General features: G+C 38.1%; 1 protein-coding gene across 3 annotated transcripts; it reads left to right on the forward strand.

Annotated features, from left to right (window-relative positions):
• The first annotated feature begins 4,529 nt into the window (after nt 1-4,529).
• LOC149264621 (ran-binding protein 1 homolog c-like) lies at nt 4,530-19,149 on the forward strand. Of its 3 annotated transcripts, none has more exons than XR_016259787.1 (5): nt 4,530-4,930; nt 5,723-6,267; nt 18,463-18,549; nt 18,643-18,735; nt 18,908-18,978. XR_016259787.1 is itself a non-coding variant. In XM_089428687.1 (4 exons), the coding sequence occupies exons 1-3, from the start codon at nt 4,755-4,757 to the stop codon at nt 18,708-18,710; spliced, it is 345 nt and encodes a 114-aa protein (XP_089284813.1). In that variant the 5' UTR covers nt 4,534-4,754; the 3' UTR covers nt 18,711-18,735; nt 18,908-19,149. The 3 variants fall into 3 exon arrangements, 1 of the variants encoding a protein (XP_089284813.1); XR_016259788.1 differs by having other exon boundaries at nt 4,534-4,930; nt 5,723-5,823; XM_089428687.1 differs by lacking the exon at nt 18,463-18,549 and having other exon boundaries at nt 4,534-4,930; nt 5,723-5,823; nt 18,908-19,149.
• Nucleotides 19,150-19,660: the final 511 nt, after the last annotated feature.

Below are 19,660 nucleotides of genomic sequence, written 5' to 3' on the forward strand. Positions count from 1 at the left end.
TTTCACCTATGTTTGCATATGTGTTTAGGTAGATCCCAATGAAGTTTTGCGAGATAAAATTGAGCTCAAGTGGATGGGAATTGTGTATTCTAGTTCAGTTATTCTGAGCTTTCAATGGAAAATTTTGACTCTATTTTGGCTTATAGGCAAGATTTCATAAACTAACGCTCTCTATAAATGGACTAGACAAGGTTGTGCTCAAAATTTTGTTTAAAAAATGGCAGAGTTTGGGAAGAAGTTCTTTAAGTTAATGGATCAGCATTCAGATGCATTTCGAGTGGTTTGATTGAATGATTTCTGTCTCAGTTCCGCACATTTAAAAGTTTTGGAGAATGGGAATTGATAATTCTGGTATTTGATGGTGTTCTATTCAAATTACATAGAAGAAGATAGAAAGCTAGGGCTCACAACCCCTACCTAAGAAATTCTGGTATTTGATGGTTTTCCCCCGACCAACCAATTGTTAGGCTCACAACCCGGCTAGGCAAGGTCAAGTTTAGGAACAACCTAGCTAGGCGAAGTGAGAGAGTACCGTAGTTAAGCGCTGTAGGGTCAAAGAGAGAAGGTGAAGGGTTGGATGCCTCACCGATCAATGGGCTAAAGTAGGGGTTGGGTGCTTTGTCAAGCCCCCCCCGCTTCTTATTCACCAGTGTCGTGTCGAGAGCAAGGAACATTCTGGAAAATTCAATATTAAGCATCAATCTGCGATGAAACAGGGGATTCCTCTATAATCGGCTATGGGCTTATCTAGAAGGGCACCTCCTGGCCTTATGACTGGCATCTACACCTCCTTCCTTCCATATGCTAAGGTCAATGGTGAAGTGGGTCTAATATCTTGCTATGGAACTTCATGCATGGACAAGGAATCAATATCTACCTACTATGCCAAGGGGACTATTAGAAGGGTACTAAATAGGACCAAAGACTATTGGCTATTGGAATGGCTAAGTTATACTAGATCTAGATCTTTATCTCGGTAGAGAAGAGAGTAAAGAAGTGAAACGTAGAGATGCGAGTATCATATGTCTAGACGAGTATAATATGTATAGAGCTCGAAGAGAATGAAATTCTCTGAGAGCTAGCCATGGCTCAAAGAGCCTCTTTTTAGTTGTTGAATTTAATGTCGATTGCTTTCTCCTTTCCCTTATTTCCTCTCTCTTATTCTTTTTTCTTTTCTCCTTTCTCTTATTCCCCTGTCCTTTCCCCCCTCTCCCTACCCGTACCCCACCCTCGCCCGGACGGCCCTCAAGCGTGCCTTCCCCTATCCTCGCCCTATGATCGCTTACCGCTTATCTTTTTTCTTGAACTCGTACCTTTGATGGCTCCTCCGGAGAGTGTTCCGTTCTCCTGCAGTGCCGCCCCTTACCTCTTTCAGAGTAAGATAGACTTCTTTCTTCAAACAAGTAACAGTTGTTCGAAAAAAAAGAACAACCAACAACACCCAAAGTACTCATACCGACTTTCTCTCCTACCGAACCGAAGCAAAGCGTAGGTAACCGACTTTCTTTCTCTCGATACGGCAACCGAAGCGAAGCGTAGGTAACCAACTTTCTTTCTCTCCTACCGAAGGTAACTACCAAAGGTAGGCATTCATCTACCGAAGGGAGGACGACAGGTAACTGACTTTCTTTCTCTCGATACGACAACACAACTACCAAAGGTAGGCATTCTTTCCGGCATCTTTCCAACTCTTGCTCTTACCTCTCTTTCCAAAGGAAGGAAGGGGGGTGTGGGGGGAAGGAAGGATCAGCTTCCTTCCCACCGCCAATGAAGGAAGGGGGTTGTAAGGAAAATATTATTAGTGCCAAATGAAAATTTATGTTAGGGATGCTTTCACATAGTTAGTTTTGTAATTATTATAAACATCACATACATAACAACCACAAATAAAAAAAGTATGTAATATATAAGAACAAAACTAATGAAGTTGTTAGTACTAAAATGAGGCATATACCATCACATGTAATCTTAGATATACTTAGTGTGAAACACCATGACATCAATGTCTGAGCAATTTGTAAATGTGCTACAAGGGCTCAATAGGGGGCTAATATTTATTTGATAGTCACGTTCTTGGCTTTGTTGCTTCATTTGAAGGAAGGAGGACACTATTGAATTATTTCAATTACATGGTTCACACCTTCCAAGTATTAGTTAACTTGCCTAAAAAGGTTCCTAACACAAGTGATCAATGCAAATATCACCCATAGGCTACTTTTGTTCACAAAACTTAACTCTCCCACTTTATTTTTGTAAAGACCCACTAATTCAAGTGTAGCCATGGTAGTTGATGCACGACCTCATGTGCACCAAAAAACATCCCATAACCAACCTCCTCGAACCAAGCTTACCCTTCCACTCCTAACACCAAAATGTGCAACACTTATCATAGGGTCCAAGGGGTATTGTCCTTGGTGGCCTCTCATCACTATTGATAACTAGGGTTGAAATGTCACACCCCATGCTTGTGAAACATCTACATCATTTGGCACATTGAATTCCATCCATGCGCACCAAGTTCTAATATGCATGCATGCTTATCCTATATCTGCTTATATTTAGGAATGCCAACCATGACATAACCATTACAATATCTTTCTTCTTATTCTTCTTCTTCTTATTACTATAGAAAAAAAGGACCCTTTTGTTATTCACGAGGAAGAAAAAAAGCACAAACATTGACAAAAAGATTGTAACTTCTGTCATTACAATGGGTTGCCAGAAGACAAGGCATCACGACCCAGAAGAAGAGAAAAAGAAGTTGTCGTAAAACCAGGGTTTTACAATTTTTTTTCTTCTGCAAATTATAAGACTGACTAGAAATGACAATAGCATGCAACCAAAAATTGTAGAAAGTGTATTATACAACCACGAAGAGGGCCCTACTATGAGAAAAACAAAGACAGTGACTAGAAATGACATTAGCCTGTAACAAAAAATTCCCGAAAGTGTATTATACAACCATGAAGAGGCCCCTGTCAAGAGAAAAAGAAAGACATTGTATTTGAGGCTAATTGAAAGCTGAATGTAGACTCACTTGAAATTTATAGTAAGCTAGTTGATAACTAATTGAAAATTTGACTTAAAGCTGATCCATATTAGTATATGGGCATCGAATGAGAACTTTGAACTGGGTTGCCAACTAATTCATCATAATATATGTAACCTGTCTCCAGACAAATAATTCTTTTTTAGAGAGAATCTACAGTTGTATTTAGCTCCCTATGGATGTGATGGAAATTGATTTCCTAGAAGTGGTTCTTTAACTCCACAATTTTGCTTTTCCAGGAGGATAAACTTATAACTTCCTACTATGCTTTACTGTCATTATTTTTTGGCTCCATTACAATATTTGTATGTCAACAACATGGCACACTACAACCAAGAAGATGAACAATTACATCATTAAGAGTTACAAAACCATCTTGCCATCGAATAACCAACATTAATTAAACAACCATTTAACAACATAATAGCAATTACACTATATATATATATATATATATATATATATATATATATCACATTACACGTATAAATACCGCATTTCAATAGAAGTTAGATGAATTGCGCTAGTCCCAAAGTTTTGCTTTGACTTGAAATTAAACTCTTCTTCACTTTGTGATTTTTGTGTTATCCACTAGCATAGACCCATCTTAAATATAGATATAATATGAGCGGAGAGGGATCCAATTTCTTCATTGGCAATTATTTTTTATGAGCAAACATTATTTAAATGTTTTGTATTTTTTTTTTTTAATTTTTTTTTTTAAATTTATTTTGGCCGACACTAGCAAAATTTCAACTTTGATGATGGACAAACATCGTTGTAACCATACTAGGCTGTAGAGTGAGCTTGGCATATTCATATTATTTTCATCCTCAACATTGAGGATTGTGTAAAGCTCAGTGGAAGATGCCCCTTGGAATGATGGACAAACATGGCTGTAACCATACTAGGCTGTAGAGTGAGCTTGGCATATTCATATTATTTTCATCCTCAACATCGAGGATTGTGTAAAGCTCAGTGGAAGATGCCCCTTAGAATAGTTTTGATGCCCCCAAAATGACTTCCATTCTCAACCCCTCCCCATGAAATTTGAACTTAAGACCTCGTAACAACTAAACCCCATACAAACCAACTACCCTACAACTTATCATGGATCAACCACAACAATACTTATTATAATAATTTAAAACCAATATTTCTAATTACTTTTCCATATTTATCTCATTTACAAACCCCTCAACCCCATCCCATTATTATTACAATAAACACAATAATATATCACCGAGGAAAGAGTTCAAAATTGCGAAAACAAAAAACGCACAACAACCTCTGGTCCCAACATGACAACATGAATGAAGTAGGCCTCTCATGTTGGAGATGATTTAGGGGTTATTCCATGGCCTTCTCTCCCTTTGAAACCCCCCAACCATCCCTGTAATAATTTATTATATTATCTTTAACGATGCTACTTTTACTCTCAATCTTTAACAGCTACCGGCCTTCCCTCTTCAAAACCCTTATATAGAGTGTTTTCTCTCCATCGACCTCAAAAACCCTTATATAGAGTGTTTTCTCTCCGTCGACCTCTTTGCCCTTTGCCTTCAAAGCATTTTTGCACAGTTAAATCCTTTGTCCAAAATCCTCGGGGTTTCGCATTCGTGTCTGATATTGGGCGAGTTTCTGGCATATTTTGGATCCATCGATTTCATTCGAGCCCTCCCTCTGTGCACTATCTGGTATTGGGATGGCTGGAACTCAGGAGGATCCTGTTCTTACACGGGCAGTAGATGACGATTCGAGAGAGAACGAGGATGATGCCGGAAAGGAAGAGGACACTGGAGCTCAGGTTGCACCCATTGTTAAGCTTGAGGAGGTTACTGTCACCACGGGCGAAGAAGAGGAGGATGTCCTTCTTGACATGTAAATTTCTTAATCCATGGCTATTTCATGATTTTGTTTTCTCAGTTGAAAGTTGTTTTCATGGCCTCTTCGGTGGCCCTTTTCCTGTGCACATAAATGGGACCTTGACTATAAGGAAGATGCATTTGGGCAGTTATTTACTTCTAATTTTCTCCTTTTTAGTAAGATCTGTTTTTATCGGGTTCTCGATGTTTTGTTCGCCTGTTGATGATGATCAGATTTGTCATTTCAATGGGGTGCTGAAGAAACTCTATGGTAGATGCATTTAGCGGGCTATGGTTTGTTTTATCGGGTAATTAGGGTTTTGCTTTTCTGTGTATTTTTGGTGGGATTTGATGCGCTTTGATGGCGAATTCGTTATATTTTGGATTCTTCGCAAGATATTGCATGAAATTCTGAACACCAGAGAAAATTTACCCGAATATTGATAGTACCTTTATGGAACTTCCTGAGATATGAACACATACTGAATCATCAAGTTTGCTTTGTCTTTTCTGCTCTCAATACTGTTGAACTCCTTCGCAATGTTCTGTAATCGGAAAAACAGGGAATTCCGGAAACAACAAGTTCTGAATTCAAACCACGGGAGCTTTAGGTTTATCTTAGGGTTTAGAATTGAGGGTTTGTCATTCTTTCAGCGAGCGTTGATCATATACACAAGCAATATAAGCTCCCTTTCTATTTTAAATTAAATACACTTTCCTTCATCCAGTCATGCTTTTTGTCTTTCCATCGGAATAGTGGGGATGAAGCTTGATGAACTGATAAATGGGATTGAATTTCCACTTGCAGGAGTATGTTGCTGTACTTGTCTGTCATGGAAAGCAACAGGATCAGGCAAAGAGAGATCTGGATGCATTTCTTGGCAATCACAGTGGTGCATTTGTGGCATGGTATTTCAGTCTTTTCACAAATTTCTGTTTTCTCTGTTCTTTTGAGTCAGGATTATGAGGGCTTATTGCTCTTATATCAGCAAGCATAGAATAGAAATAACATGTTAGACTTTTCCAATATAACATTCAAAATGTATAATGTTTCGTATCTAACGGAGATAGGTTCATTTGACCAAATAAAACAATGCACATTATCATATTTGTCTTTACTTCACAAAATTCCAAAGTTTCCTCCAAAGGGCTATAAACAACAGCATTGCAATCAAAATAGCTATCTTGAGGTGCAGATGAATGGATCGGAGGCAGATATTTCTCTGGTCGACAACAATTAATGGTAATTCTAGACAAGATAATCTGTACCCGAAGACACATTTTTCAAGACAAAGTTGCGTTTGATGAATTGCAGTTATGTTTAATTTGTTCTTTAGACACTTCTTCAAAGAGGTAATGCTTTTGTCGTTTGCAAAGGATTTTTTTGATTTTATTTTTAAATTAATGCACATATCCTGAAACTAGGATTGTAAGGTGCTTCTGAGTAGAATATGAGAAACAATGCTGGCTATATTGTGATATCATAAACGCTCACTTACATGTATTTACTTGGTGGAAGCAAAACAAAACAGAGAAAATTAACATTGCGCAAGAACATCGGGCCGATCAGTTTCCTCAAACAGTTTCCTTTCATGCTTTATCTGATAGTCTCACTTGGTTGAGTTTTCTTATTTTGTAACCTCTTGCTTTGCTATAATATGATTTTGCACCTGAGGGCAACCTTACTTCCAGACTTTTTTCTTTTGAACCAGCTTCCTCTTATCATGATGGAGCAATGTGCCCAGATTTAGCGTTATAGGGAACCATTAGCACCTTTTTGTAGAATTTCTTTGAAAATTCTGCAACTGCTGTAGTGAACAATTCTGAAACTAATTTGTGACACCAAGACACAGAGTTTCTCTACTCTTTTGCAGCGGAATAAAAAAGAGTTAAAAACACATTCATACAATACAATAACACAGGATTTTTCTATGGAACCCTACATGGAAAACCCTCTGCTAGCTGTAGATTTTTATTGACAAAGTTGAGCAAATAAAATTAATTACAAGGAAAACTGTTTCACTACAGAACAAGGTTGTTCTTTCTGCTGACACTTAGCTGAAAACTGCTTGCAACAACCCTGTCCTTAGCTCCTAAATCCTTGTGCTGGCCTGCCCCTGTTTCCTTGTGCTGGAAGCCTCTATTTTCTAGTGCAATAGTGGCCCTATCTTCTAGGAATTACTCCTGATTTCTAGCGCACACTAGCATGGATTTTCTCTGCCAAAACTCTGTGCAGAGGCCTCTCCTTCACGCTCTTCCTAGCTCTGCCAGCTCACACACAAAACTCGCACTCTATTGTTTGGTCTCACAACCTGTAAAAAATTAATGTCTGCTCATGCTGTAGCCCACCCAGTTTCAAATTCTTGCAAGGTTTAATGCCCAAAACCCATCAATAGCATATGACTGATATACACATCATTTTATCATTTTCTGCATTTAACTTGAAACAACATAGAGGTACTCTACATTTCACTTTCAGCTGATAAGAGAAAAAATAAGGCAAGCACACACATGAATTTTACACTGTTTTTGGTCAACATGATCCTAGAAAAACCCCGCAGCGGGGAAAACCAGTTCTTCTAGGAGGATTTTATTTTGTTTCTTTGACGAAGCATCACTGAAATCCCATTCTCAAACTGAGTTCTGAACTGTCTTCAACAAATGTTCATGTTGAAATTACAGTCCTCTGAAATGCTCCTTCTTCTTAGGAATTCAAGCCACACTGACAGTCACAGGTTCCTTGAAACTCGGGTTCATCACAGCAAATATGCACAGGTTTTTTTATCAGCGTTTAACCTCCCTGGAATTTGAGCAAATACACTCCAAAACAGCTCTCTAAATATCATTGATATACCACTAAAACCAGGCTTGAGATTTTTGCTGGTCTTGGCCCAAGAATCTCACTGTGTCCCACATAAATACGCTGGCAGAGAAATATGCTGCTAAAACACTTGCCTACGGTGAGGAGTAACCAAACTTGACTCCTAATAAGCCTTTGACCTGTGTGCAACCACTGGCTGTGACAGTCTTCCAAAATTTCGTGCTCCCTTTTTAGCTTTAACTCGGCCTTCTAGGGATTTGATTAACTGTGGTCTTGTTCCTAGTTCTTGCTGTAGAATTTCTTCACAAAAATTCTCTTCCTCCTATCTCCTTTCCTCTCCTCAATAGTTCTCAAGAGGATTGAATGAAGGAGCTCTTCCTTGCTGCCTCCAAATGCAAGCTCCACAACATGGTTGCGTTCTGCTCTGATTTGAGTTCACCTTGGAACACAGCCTCCTCCTTTAGCTGTCTCGATCTCCTCTCAAGCTTCCCTACACCCTCCTCTTTCCTTTGAGAAGAATAATGAAGAATCATTCATTTCCTTTAACTTATGTTTTTTTTTTGAGAGGGAAACCTAACCCTAAAGGCTAAAGATCAAGGGCTGAGATTAAATCTCAGCTAATGAGATCTATAGTTGAGATCAAGCTCCCATTAGACCCCTTTCTCATGATGACCCCTCACTTAACCTTTTAATGTTTTAGTACCATGGTCACTTTGTCGCTCATAAAGTGAGTTTTAAAATATAAAGGTTACCTTATTAACATAAAGTGGACTTAGTACTTTACACAAAGTCACTTTAATAACCCATGTGACTTTAATAAATTAGAATTACAAGGTACACAACTCATAAAAGCTTCTTTAGCTCCTTGACATTAATAAACACATAATGTCACTTAGAGAAAAGGATATTAATGTGTATTCCTAGGCCAAAAGGATAAATTCCTAGGAAACACTTCCTTGGTACTATATTCTCAACACAATGTTGTGCTCACAAAATAGTGATCCATTTTTGTGCCTTCGTCCTCCTTATAAGCAATTCACATCAACTAAATTTGGCAAGTTTATTTTTTGAACTCGGTCTTGTGATTGACTAGTTAACTGAGTCTAACTGACTCATGTAATTCGTCTTGCCTCAATTTAGAAACTGAAGCTCACTTGCTTGTCCTTTGCCAAAGATAACTCGCACTAGGAGACAAACAACTGAGCCTCCAACTATACACATGAGTTAAACTGCTTCATGAACTCGACCTAATTTTTAGGAACTCGTCCTAACTTTTAGGAACTCATGCATGCTAAAGACATGAGTGCTTGTGGTCTCTTTGACTAAGGAACAAGTCAAAGAAGACCTTACTCGCTTCTATTTTCAACATTCCCTCTTAGCGAGAAAGGTGCTTTTGGAAGAACCTCGTCCACTTGGATCTATCTCCAATACTACCACGTTCTCCGTTGTTGCAGCTTCTTCCGCTGAACTAGAAGACTTTGCCTTCTTTTGCGGAACCTGATAAGACCTTTTCTTTCCCACCATGCTCTGCGAGTCTATCACTTCAGTCATAAGGGCCATGCACCCTGTGTACCTTTGTGGCTGCTTCCTTTGGTTGAAGGTGATATTGGAAGATCCAACTCTCCCTTGATCTCCCTTAAACAAATCCTTTGCCCACTTGGCTCAAACTCTCCCTATGCTGGGAGTCATTGCTTGAGTCGCTGCCTCGACTCGCCTTCGGCTATGCTCCTCATCATCTTGTTGGTTGGCCCAACTGCCAACTAGCTTATACTCAAATTGAGATACTGGCTGAGGCTTCATCTTGAGTAGCTTCTTCTCAGGTACTCTAATCTGCTCTTGCTCTAAGGACTCCTTAGACTTAAACTGAGATATTGGCTGAGGCTCCATCTTGAGTAGCTTCTTCTCAGGTACTCTAATATGCTCTTGCTCTAAGGGCTCCTTAGACTTAAACAGACATATTGGCTGAGGCTCCATCTTGACTCTTGAGTAGCTTTTCTTAGGTACTCTAATCTGCTCTTGCTCTAAGGACTCCCTTTGGGTTTTGCTCTCCTCAACCATCAATTCTCTACTCTGAGCTCTCCTTGCCTTGCTGCTCAAGGTTGCACTTGTCTCTACCTAGAACTTGTAGTGATTTTTCATCCTCACACCTATCTGCTTCTTACATCCAAAAGCTAAGTGCTGGAGGTAAGCCTTACCTTTGCTGAAAATGACATCATAATCCTTGTCCTCAAGGGTAGTTATCCAAACAAGATTCTGCTTTAATCTTGGAACATAAAAGACATCTCTGAGATGGAGGGGATTACTTGACTCCCTCTGAAAACTGAGAGTACCAATTCCTCTCGATTTGAAACTACACGTCCTTCTCCTTCAGGTGTCTAAAATTTTTCTTTTTTTTTGGTCATGTGGAAGGATGCTACCGAATCAATATACCATACACTGCTGTCTGCTGAGCTTGGCATGCAAGCAATCAATGATAAATATTTCTCGAACTGGGCAAAAAATGCATCTAGCTTTGCTGATGTAGCTACATGATCCTCACTGGACTCGTTCTTTCGCTTAGGACACTTAGTGGCATAGTGTCCAAACTCATGGCAATGGAAGCACTTGACCTTTCTTAGATCCTTTTACTTGCCCTTTTGACTAGACTCGACCACTCCTTGGCCCTCCGTGCCCTTGGTCTTGCTACTCTTGCTTGTTATGGAAAAGTTCTCCTTGTCCTCTGTCTTCATCGATCTACCATTTTTGGTCCTTCTTCGGATATCTTCCTGAACGTAGTCAGTCAATAGCATTTCCCAACTAGGAAAATTATCTCTGTCATTGACAACATCCTGGAACCCATACCAAGACTTGTGAAGTCGTAGAAGAGCAAAACTCACAAGGTCATGCTCTGGTATACTCATGAGTGAATTTTGACAAATACGTGACAATGGACTCATCCTTGTTCACCTAGATACTCCTTAGCTTCTCCTTAAGAGCAAGCTTCTTGGTATCGCTGGTACTCTGATATAGATCTAAAATAGTTTTGAACATCTCATAAGCTGTCTTCTTCTCATGGATATGAGGAAATATATGATCTCTGACCCCTTCTAGAATAATCGTCCTTGCCTTGATATCATTCTTAGTATGCCGGGTCAACTGTTGGGGATCTTGTAGTGGTGGTATAGCCTGCTTCACAAATTCGCCCACCCCATTATCCTTCAAAACTATCATGATCCTCCCTTTCCATGAAACGAAGTTTGATGCTCCCTCTAAACAGTTATCTGCTCTCAAACCTTGGTACGCCGTCCTGCTTTCCCAGAGAGCTCTCCAACACCTGCCCACTAATAGCTTAGTAGTCCTTCACAAGAGGCTGTACTTAGGGCACAATAGGGCAACTTCTAACAACCCTCCAACCTGTACACTTAAGCTGCCCACACAATTGTCCAATGGGACCTCATCCACTTAGTAGAACATCAACTTGAGAATAACATTCAACATACCTTAACCAATAGAGACTTCTTCTGCTTCTCTAGGTCACACCCCTGTGCAATTACCTGAAGTTTTCGACCCTCTGATTAGGGCATCTTGCACCTACGTCAACCCATAGTTTGTTGCCTCAAAACTTTGCAAACATTTCTCCACAGGTTCCTCTTCTATGCGTTAGCTCTTGTCCTCTTATATATTGTTGTTCCAGCTCCTTAAGAACATAGACCAACCCTAAACTAGGGCTTAATCTCTCCTGTAACAACACATAAAAAACTTGGTCTGTTTTGCAAGTTGTTTGCACCACAAATAATGCACAAAAAGACTACCCAAAATGCTCCTCTTGCAAGCTACTTGCTCCTGCCTAACTTGGCCTAATTAGTTACAAGAAAAACGAACCAAAACCAATCCTCTTCTCCACTTTGCTAGGCTCCTTTGGGCTATGACTATTTCAGGGAGATTCTCCTTATGATGTTGCACTAGGATGTGCCAATCAACTTGTGTTGGTATTTATTCTGTTCCTTGCTCCGATACCATGTAGAATTTCCTTAAAAATCTTGCAACTGCTGTAGTAAACAATTTTGAAACTAATTTGTAACACCAAGACAGGATTTTTGTAGGGAACCGTACTAGGAAAACCCTCTGCTAGCTATAGAATTTTATTGAGAAAGTTGAGCAAATAGAATTAATACAAGGCAAATTGTTTCACTAGAGAACAACACTGTTCTTTCTATTGACACTTAACTGAAACCTGCTTGCAACAACCCTGTCCTTAGCTCCTAAATCTTTGCGCTGGCTTGCCCCTATTTCCTTTCGTTGGAAGCCTCTTATTTCCTAGCGCAATAGTGGCCCTATCTTCTAGGAATTACTCCTAATTCCTGCGTACACCAACAAGGATTTTCTGTGCCAAAACTCTGCGTATAGGCCTCTCCTTCACACTCTTCCTAGCTCTGCTAGCTCACACACAAAACTCGTGCTCTCTATTGTCTTGTCTCACAACCTTGTGCTCACAAAACAATGATTCAATTCTGTGCCTTCGTCCTTCTTACAAGCAATTCACATAAGGTATATCTAGCAAGTTTATTTTTGAATCTCGGTCTTGTGATTGACTAGTTAACCGAGTCTAACTGAGTCATGTAACTCATCCTGCCTCAATTTAGATACTGAAGCTCACTTGCTTGTCCTTTTCCAAATATAATTCGCACTAGGAGACAAACAATTGAGCCTCCAACTATACGCACGAGTTAAACTGTTTTATGAACTCATCCTAATTTTTAGGAACTTGACCTAACTTTTAGGAACTCGTGCACGTCAAAGATAGGATTGCTTGTGGTCTCTTTGACTAAGTCACAATTCAAAGAAGACCTTACTCACTACTATTTTCCACACTTATATATATATATATATATATATATATATATATATATATATATTGAAATGTGGAAAGAAATCATTATGAATAAATGAGCAAGAACATTTACATGACAAACATAAATGACAAGCAATATTCCACCATCACTTAACCCCAATGTGGGGAAACTCTTGATCAATTCTTCTTATATTCTTCAATAATTCAGCAGAGAGAGAGAGAGATATTACAATTTACAGATCTGATAATTAATGACAGCGGCAAAAGAGACCTAACCAGAAAAGTCATTGCTGGTCAACAGGGCAGATTTGACCCTCATAAATTGGTCAACTTCAGTCAACTTCGGCCTCCAAACAACAAGATGAATCAACCCTCAAAAGAACCCAAAATCAGCGCAGTCAAATTTGGTCAAACAACCAACCTGTGGTTAGCCCTAGCTGCAGTCAACGTTGGTCAAAGTCAATGTTTGGCCTCAATTTCTGTGCCTAGAAATGCGGCTTGCCCAAATAGAGATAGCCCCCACAAAACGTAGTCAAAGGAGGTCAACTCATGTTGGTCAACGCTTGGTCAAACTGTCCAGAAATTCGGTCTCTTGAAATTTCGGCCTCTTGAAATTTTGCTTTCCTGAAATTTCAGACGTGTGGAGAGAGAGATGCCTAGAAATCCGTACCCAATGAACGAGGAGAGAGAGAGAGAGAAGTGTGAAGATGAGTGTATCCAAATGAGGCTAAGGCATCATGTATTTATAGCAAACGTTGAGGATGAATAGACGTGACTGTTGGGCTTCTGAGCCTACATAAGTTTGTTGGCCGACCTTGACAATTTGTCCATAATCAAAGTAAATTCATAACTTCATTTGTACATGTCAGAATCGGATGATCTTTAGATCACTCCTACACCTCTCGGAGAGAGGAATCCAAGAAAAATATCAGTTGTCATAAATAAGATGACCCATGTGGAGTTTGGCCCTAGTTGCCGATTTTAACATGATGAAACTACGTAATCCAAACTTTAAAATATGGTATGAAAAGCTTAGTGTGCCCAATCATTGATTTTTTGTTTGAGGGAAGGGTACAGTTTTGCTAAGGCAATGATAGAGGAGTCAAATAAGCAATATCACTAACATTGAGGTACATAAAGCACTTGGTGCTTTTGATTAATTGCCAATCCTGAAATCTCGAAAAATGTTAACTCTGTTGAATTTTGAATGGGATATGAAGTTCTACTTTCTCGATATGAAGTTAGAGGAGATGGGAACCGCTTTTAAACATCTCAAGACAATGAATGGTAATGTTAAAAATTTAAGTAAAGGTTTTACTTTAAGACTTTAACATTACCATTAATTGCCATCATTTTAACGCAAATTGAGAGTGAAACCCAGTCTTAAATAAATATTTCTAGTGTATGAAGTTTCTAAAAGTCTCATGAATTCATAATTATCCTCTAATTAGTTATTAAAACAAAAAAATGTTGTTCCCAACATTTAAATCAAGGCAAAATCAAACAAATTTCATTTAGAAACACGTTGTACAGATGTTGAAATGCATTTCCCATGTGAAATATGTTTCATATGAATTGAAATGCGTTTCTCATGTGAAATATGTTTCATATGAATTGAAATGCGTTTCCCATGTGAAAATACATTTCATATGAATTGAAATGTGTTTCAAGAGCATTTTAGTTGTGTTTCAGTGACTCGATATGAAAACGCAGCTGGTATGCAGGGGCGGGCCATGTTTCCTGCATCATAGATACCTTCTCATATTTGGAAATTTGTTTTTGTGGCTGATCAAATGTGTCGTTGGTTCTTCTTCACTTTGTTGTTCCCTTTGATGGGTTGCCTAGTCTATGATTTGATAGATGAGATGTCTAGTGGTTGTGGTTGCATGGTATAAAGGTTGGACATAAAGAGCTCCTCCACAATCTATGATTTACATGTTTAACAATCCTTTTCTTAAGTCCAATTATATACAAAATTACAAATCCTAGTGCAAGTGAAAATACGTTCTTCTTCAATGTTGCTTTTGTCAAACTAAACAAACAGGAAACAATTTATTTGACAGGTGGAAGAAGTGATAGGCTTAGAGCAATTGAATTGTAGGCCATGCTTCTTGACAAATTGATGAACAGATGTCTCCTTACTTGAGATTTAGGTTGGCACCATGGCACCATCCTGTCCATTATACACTAATCTTGTCATTATCTTCTTCACTGTGAATGATTGGCCTGTTCCCTGCAAATAGATCTGGGCATAGAGGAGCCAATCCAAGAACATTAATCTCTAGCACAAGACAATATTAATGATCTAAATACCTAATCCTGAAGCTTGAGTTTGATTTTTCTCTACTGGTTTTGAATCTCTGATTGAGAATCTCCCACTCGTCATTATCAAACCTTCTCCTTCATCATTGGCATCAGCTGCACTGCTGAGGTACTTTGGTTGGTTGTCATTGGACTTGAGAGCTTGAAGTTTCAAATGATTATAGTAACAGACAGCCAGAAAAGCCAGTCCACACCCACTCAAGTTTATGACTGTAACCTTTTCATTTATTACAGACAAAGATTATGTTATGAGCAGCCAGTCCTTGACAAGACCAGCAACATTCATAGTCAAGGCTGAAGTCTTTCCTATCAGAAGAAATACTGCAAGATTAAGAGCCAAGGCACAAGCAGAAATGTCATGTAATCCAAATCAAAGGAAGAGACCCTGATTATCAGAAATGGGTATTCTACTAAGGCCCAGGGGGTGCTGAGAAAAACAAGGCAACAAGGAGCAACAAAGATGTGATGGGATTCAACTTAATCCCTTTTGATGTTCGTGGAATTTGTATGAGAACCAATTGGGTAGTCTCACATGCAACTGCACTTAACTGGAGAATCACCTCCCATGCATTCATCTTGGCCTCCCCATAAGCTGAAATAGTAACTCCAATGGATATGGCCAACATATTGGCCTCGGGCTCACCTTTATAAGCTTCTTTCTTCAGGGAAACCACAATCAAATACACAGCAATGGGAATTAGAGCTTTCAGCATTTGAAATAATGATACTGAGAGGAAAACATAGGCAGAATTTGAAAACCAGAGACCCAAAGAATACACTTATCAATACTATGGGTTCAACGAGCTTGAAGACTCTTACAATAGCAACAACCAGTGTTGAGTAGAAGCCCATGTGAATCATGGTGGGACTGATCACACTAAAGTTGTCAAGCAATGGCAACTCCAATGGATATGGCTAACATATTGGCCATGGCCTCACCTTTATAAGATTCTTTCTTCAGGGGAACTGCAATCGAATGCATATCAAATGGGCACAAGAGCTTTCAACATTTGAAATATCGATACTTTGAGAGACATGCACCAAGGGCTGCATCATTTAGGATTTGTACTCAGTTTAGGTGTCATATTCAAGGGGAAGTTGTTATGCTTTCCACCACTTCATAGATTGTTAGAGTGATGAAACAAAAGAGGCTCCCTCTTGAGGCTAGATTATGTCATTCATATCAGTTGTGTTGTTGATGTCCTAGCTCAGCCAGGTCTTGCCAAAACTCTGTTGAGGTTCAAAATTTATTATAAACTGAAATGTCTTCACAAGAATTGACCTCATAAAATGCCATAATCACAAGATATGCCATACATGGCTGTGATTATGGCTCGCAAGACCCTTAGACTTTGAGCAATGAGGCTCGCAACATCACTTATGATTATGCACTCTACAATTCTGTGACCAGCTGAATGTCAAGCAATTGAACCGCGATTTAAATCCTATTTTGTCAGCAATAATTACTATACTTTGTCTTTATTTAGTGTAGAGAACCAAGCACTTATTCTGCTCATCTATAGAAGGGACAATGGTTGTTTGCCTATGAGGTATAAGGAAATCCTATCAGATGTTTTGTATTTTCGTATGGAATTGAATCATACTCCTGCACACTGTAACATTCATATATATCAACCTGTAGAGGCTTTAATAACACCTGGTATTCTGGTTAGTGATTTTATTGGACCTCATGTGCATATCCTACATGCACAGGATGGACTATTCATATGTTACAGGGTATTATTCTTATTATTTAGGGTGCACATCTTCAGGTGCTCAAGAACGATTACTAGAACAGTCAGTTAATTCTGCAATTTAAAGGATGAAAAAGGAGGTTATAGGAGTCTAGTTTTGGTTCTCATCCACAATGTCACACTAGTCTGCCTGGGCATGGTTCTCATGGTTTAATAGTGACTTGAGGAGTCATAATACCACAGATCACTAAACACGAACAGCTAAGGTAGCCCAAGGACAATAGCCATCTTTACACATTAATTAACAGGTCTTACATTAATTATCCTAGGGGGTTTTAATACTTCCAAATGCTTAAAAAACAGTTAGCAGAGCATTCACATTACACATTCCAGCAATCTTTTCTATAAACCAACCAAATGCAGTCAGGAGAGCCCTCCTTTTAAACTATACAACCTTATTGTTAGTATGATCAACCTTATTTTAATATATAGTGTGACAAACCGTATGTGACAGGCAGGTGGAAAATTTTTCTCGCAATTGACTAAGCGACGTCCTGCGAGCCAGACTTGAGACGGAAACCCTCGTCAGAAGTATATGCTTGGCTCTTTTCCAAACAAATGAAGAGTCAATGAGGTTTTGTGTAATCACTTCTGGTATCGTATTGGGTTATTGTTAGAAGCGATAATTGGATTCGGATTCTCATCGAGTGAGTTGTTCTGCTTTCTCAATTTGAGAGGGTTTGTTTGGAGGGAAAAATGAAAGAGGACATACGAGAATAGTGAGGGGAAAGATGCAGAGGAAGAGGATTGAGAACATCGCCAGCAGGCAGGCTACATTTTCCAAACGTAGGTGGATTGCTGAAGAAAGCTTACGAGCTCTCGGTGCTCTGCACTGCAGAAGTTGAACTTGTGATTTTCTCCCCAGCAGGAAAGCTCTATGAACTGTTTTTTAGTGCAAATCCTACTATTTTGATTCTAATAATCATGGCTATGCAAACCTCATGAGATTCTTACTAATAACCCAGGTGGTGCAAGCCCTAGTAAGCTCGATGTTGAAAAACTTAGTGTAAAACCTCCAAATCGCTGGTTTTGTTGTAGTGCTTATTGGAGAGTATATAAAAAATTTCACACCTTTTTATGAGATATGGGAGGAAAACATGTTAAAGATTTTTAATAAATATAAAATTTCCAAAATGATGCTAGTTACGTGTGATTCTTTTTTCATTGTTTGTGATTATGAAAAATGAAACTCGATGTTTTTTCATTAGTGCACACATATTTCATTATATAATTGCATATAGAAAAATCATTCCAGAGCCGATAACAATAAAAGTGAAGAATTTATGGTCCAACGTTATATTTAAGGGAGATGTTTAAGGATGACGTTTGAATTTTGTTTTTCATTTTAAGACATTTGGAGCAAATATTAGGAAGGACTTTGAGAAAGGATTGTCCTTCATTTTCGAAAATGGAGTTGTTCCTTTCCAGCCATATGCCCCAAGTGACCATCAAAGGGAGAGCTCATATGTTTTTTGGATGTTTTCTTTATAGCCATTTTTTTACACATATCCATAGAGTCCCCATGCCATTGATGTGAATTACTTGTTCGGTTTTTTTTAACCAACATTTTTAACCAAACAAGAAAAATTAAAAAAATGCCTCAAGATCAAAGACTGAAACAAAGACCTATTGACATACCTTTTAAAGTATGGAAAGAACTTGTAAAATCATATGAGAAGTTGGATGCACAAAGAAAAGCCGGCAATGAGAGCATTCAGGTATTGAATTTTTCATTAAACATTATTTAGAATGTATTAATACTTATAAGTATCTTAGACATGTATTTGTGTGAAAATAAATTGAATTGGTTTATGTTTAAGGACAAGGCATCCAAGGCGAGGTTAACCAAGACAAAAGTCACTTATCGTAGTGGCTAGAAAGGTTTAAAAGCACTGATAACAACCTTTGTAAGTATATTAAACATGTGATATTTTTTTAATAAATTTTGTACTAGAAGAAAGTCATTGTTATCTAATTTCTCCCTATTTACTGATTGATAGGAACTAAAATATGGAAGACCTCCAAATCATTTGGAAAAGGAGGTGCTGCAGCAAAAGAGATGGGTTGAATTTGTTGTTTGGATGGACTCTATGGTATGTAATCTTAGTTGGATTTCCAATATACTTTTAAACCATATTTTCATTTTATTTTTTAGTACTATTAGATATTATATCTTACCTCATTTTATGGTTAACATTGTATAACAAAAACATGCGTTGCGTTATGTAATTAATACTAACATGTAATATTGATTTTTTTTGTCAGAATGCTATAGGTAATGATTGCCAAGACGATGATCCAAATTATGTTCAACATATATCAGGAGATGATGAGGATGAGGATGAGGATGATGGTGGTGAAGGAGGAGATGATGATGATAGTTGCGGTGTTGGTGATGATGTGGATCAGAGTAATGAGGATGGTCAATATGATCATGAGGATGATCTTGGTGGTGGTAGCTATGCATGCACATGCATTGTTTTTTATGAAGAAATTATTGTGTAGAATGACATTGCTATGTTTAGATGGGTGTTGTGAATTTACCCTATATCAATGAGACATTTTGATTTTGTAATCATACGATGAGTTTGATTTATGTATGTTGTTAATTTATCGTAGAATAACGATATTCATGAAATATTTTGATTTGTTAATCATATTTGAATTTTACTTGTTTTGATTAAAAATAATACTGATTTTATTAGTATTATGTTGCTATTTTATACATGTTTTGAAAATTGTTAATGACACATTGTTATTTTTTTGGATGGATGTTGTCAATTTCTCTTAAATTTCTTTACAAATGATTTTGAATTGTGATATCTGCTTTAATGATATTTAGAAACTATCATATATTTCACTATGAATCTATAAAGGGGGTCATATATGTAAAGAAAAATATACTCTATATAAGAAGTCAAATGCGGATGTAACCATGGATGCAAAATTGAAAGTAAAATTGGATGTTAAACTAGGAATTAATACAAAAATGCAAACAATTGACATACAAAGTGTTTT

The sequence above is a fragment of the Pinus tabuliformis genome, chromosome 6 (genome assembly GCF_031772625.1).
Source record: "Pinus tabuliformis cultivar Carrire ecotype Pingquan chromosome 6, CPIR1, whole genome shotgun sequence".
In the NCBI taxonomy this organism is placed as follows: Eukaryota; Viridiplantae; Streptophyta; class Pinopsida; order Pinales; family Pinaceae; genus Pinus; species Pinus tabuliformis.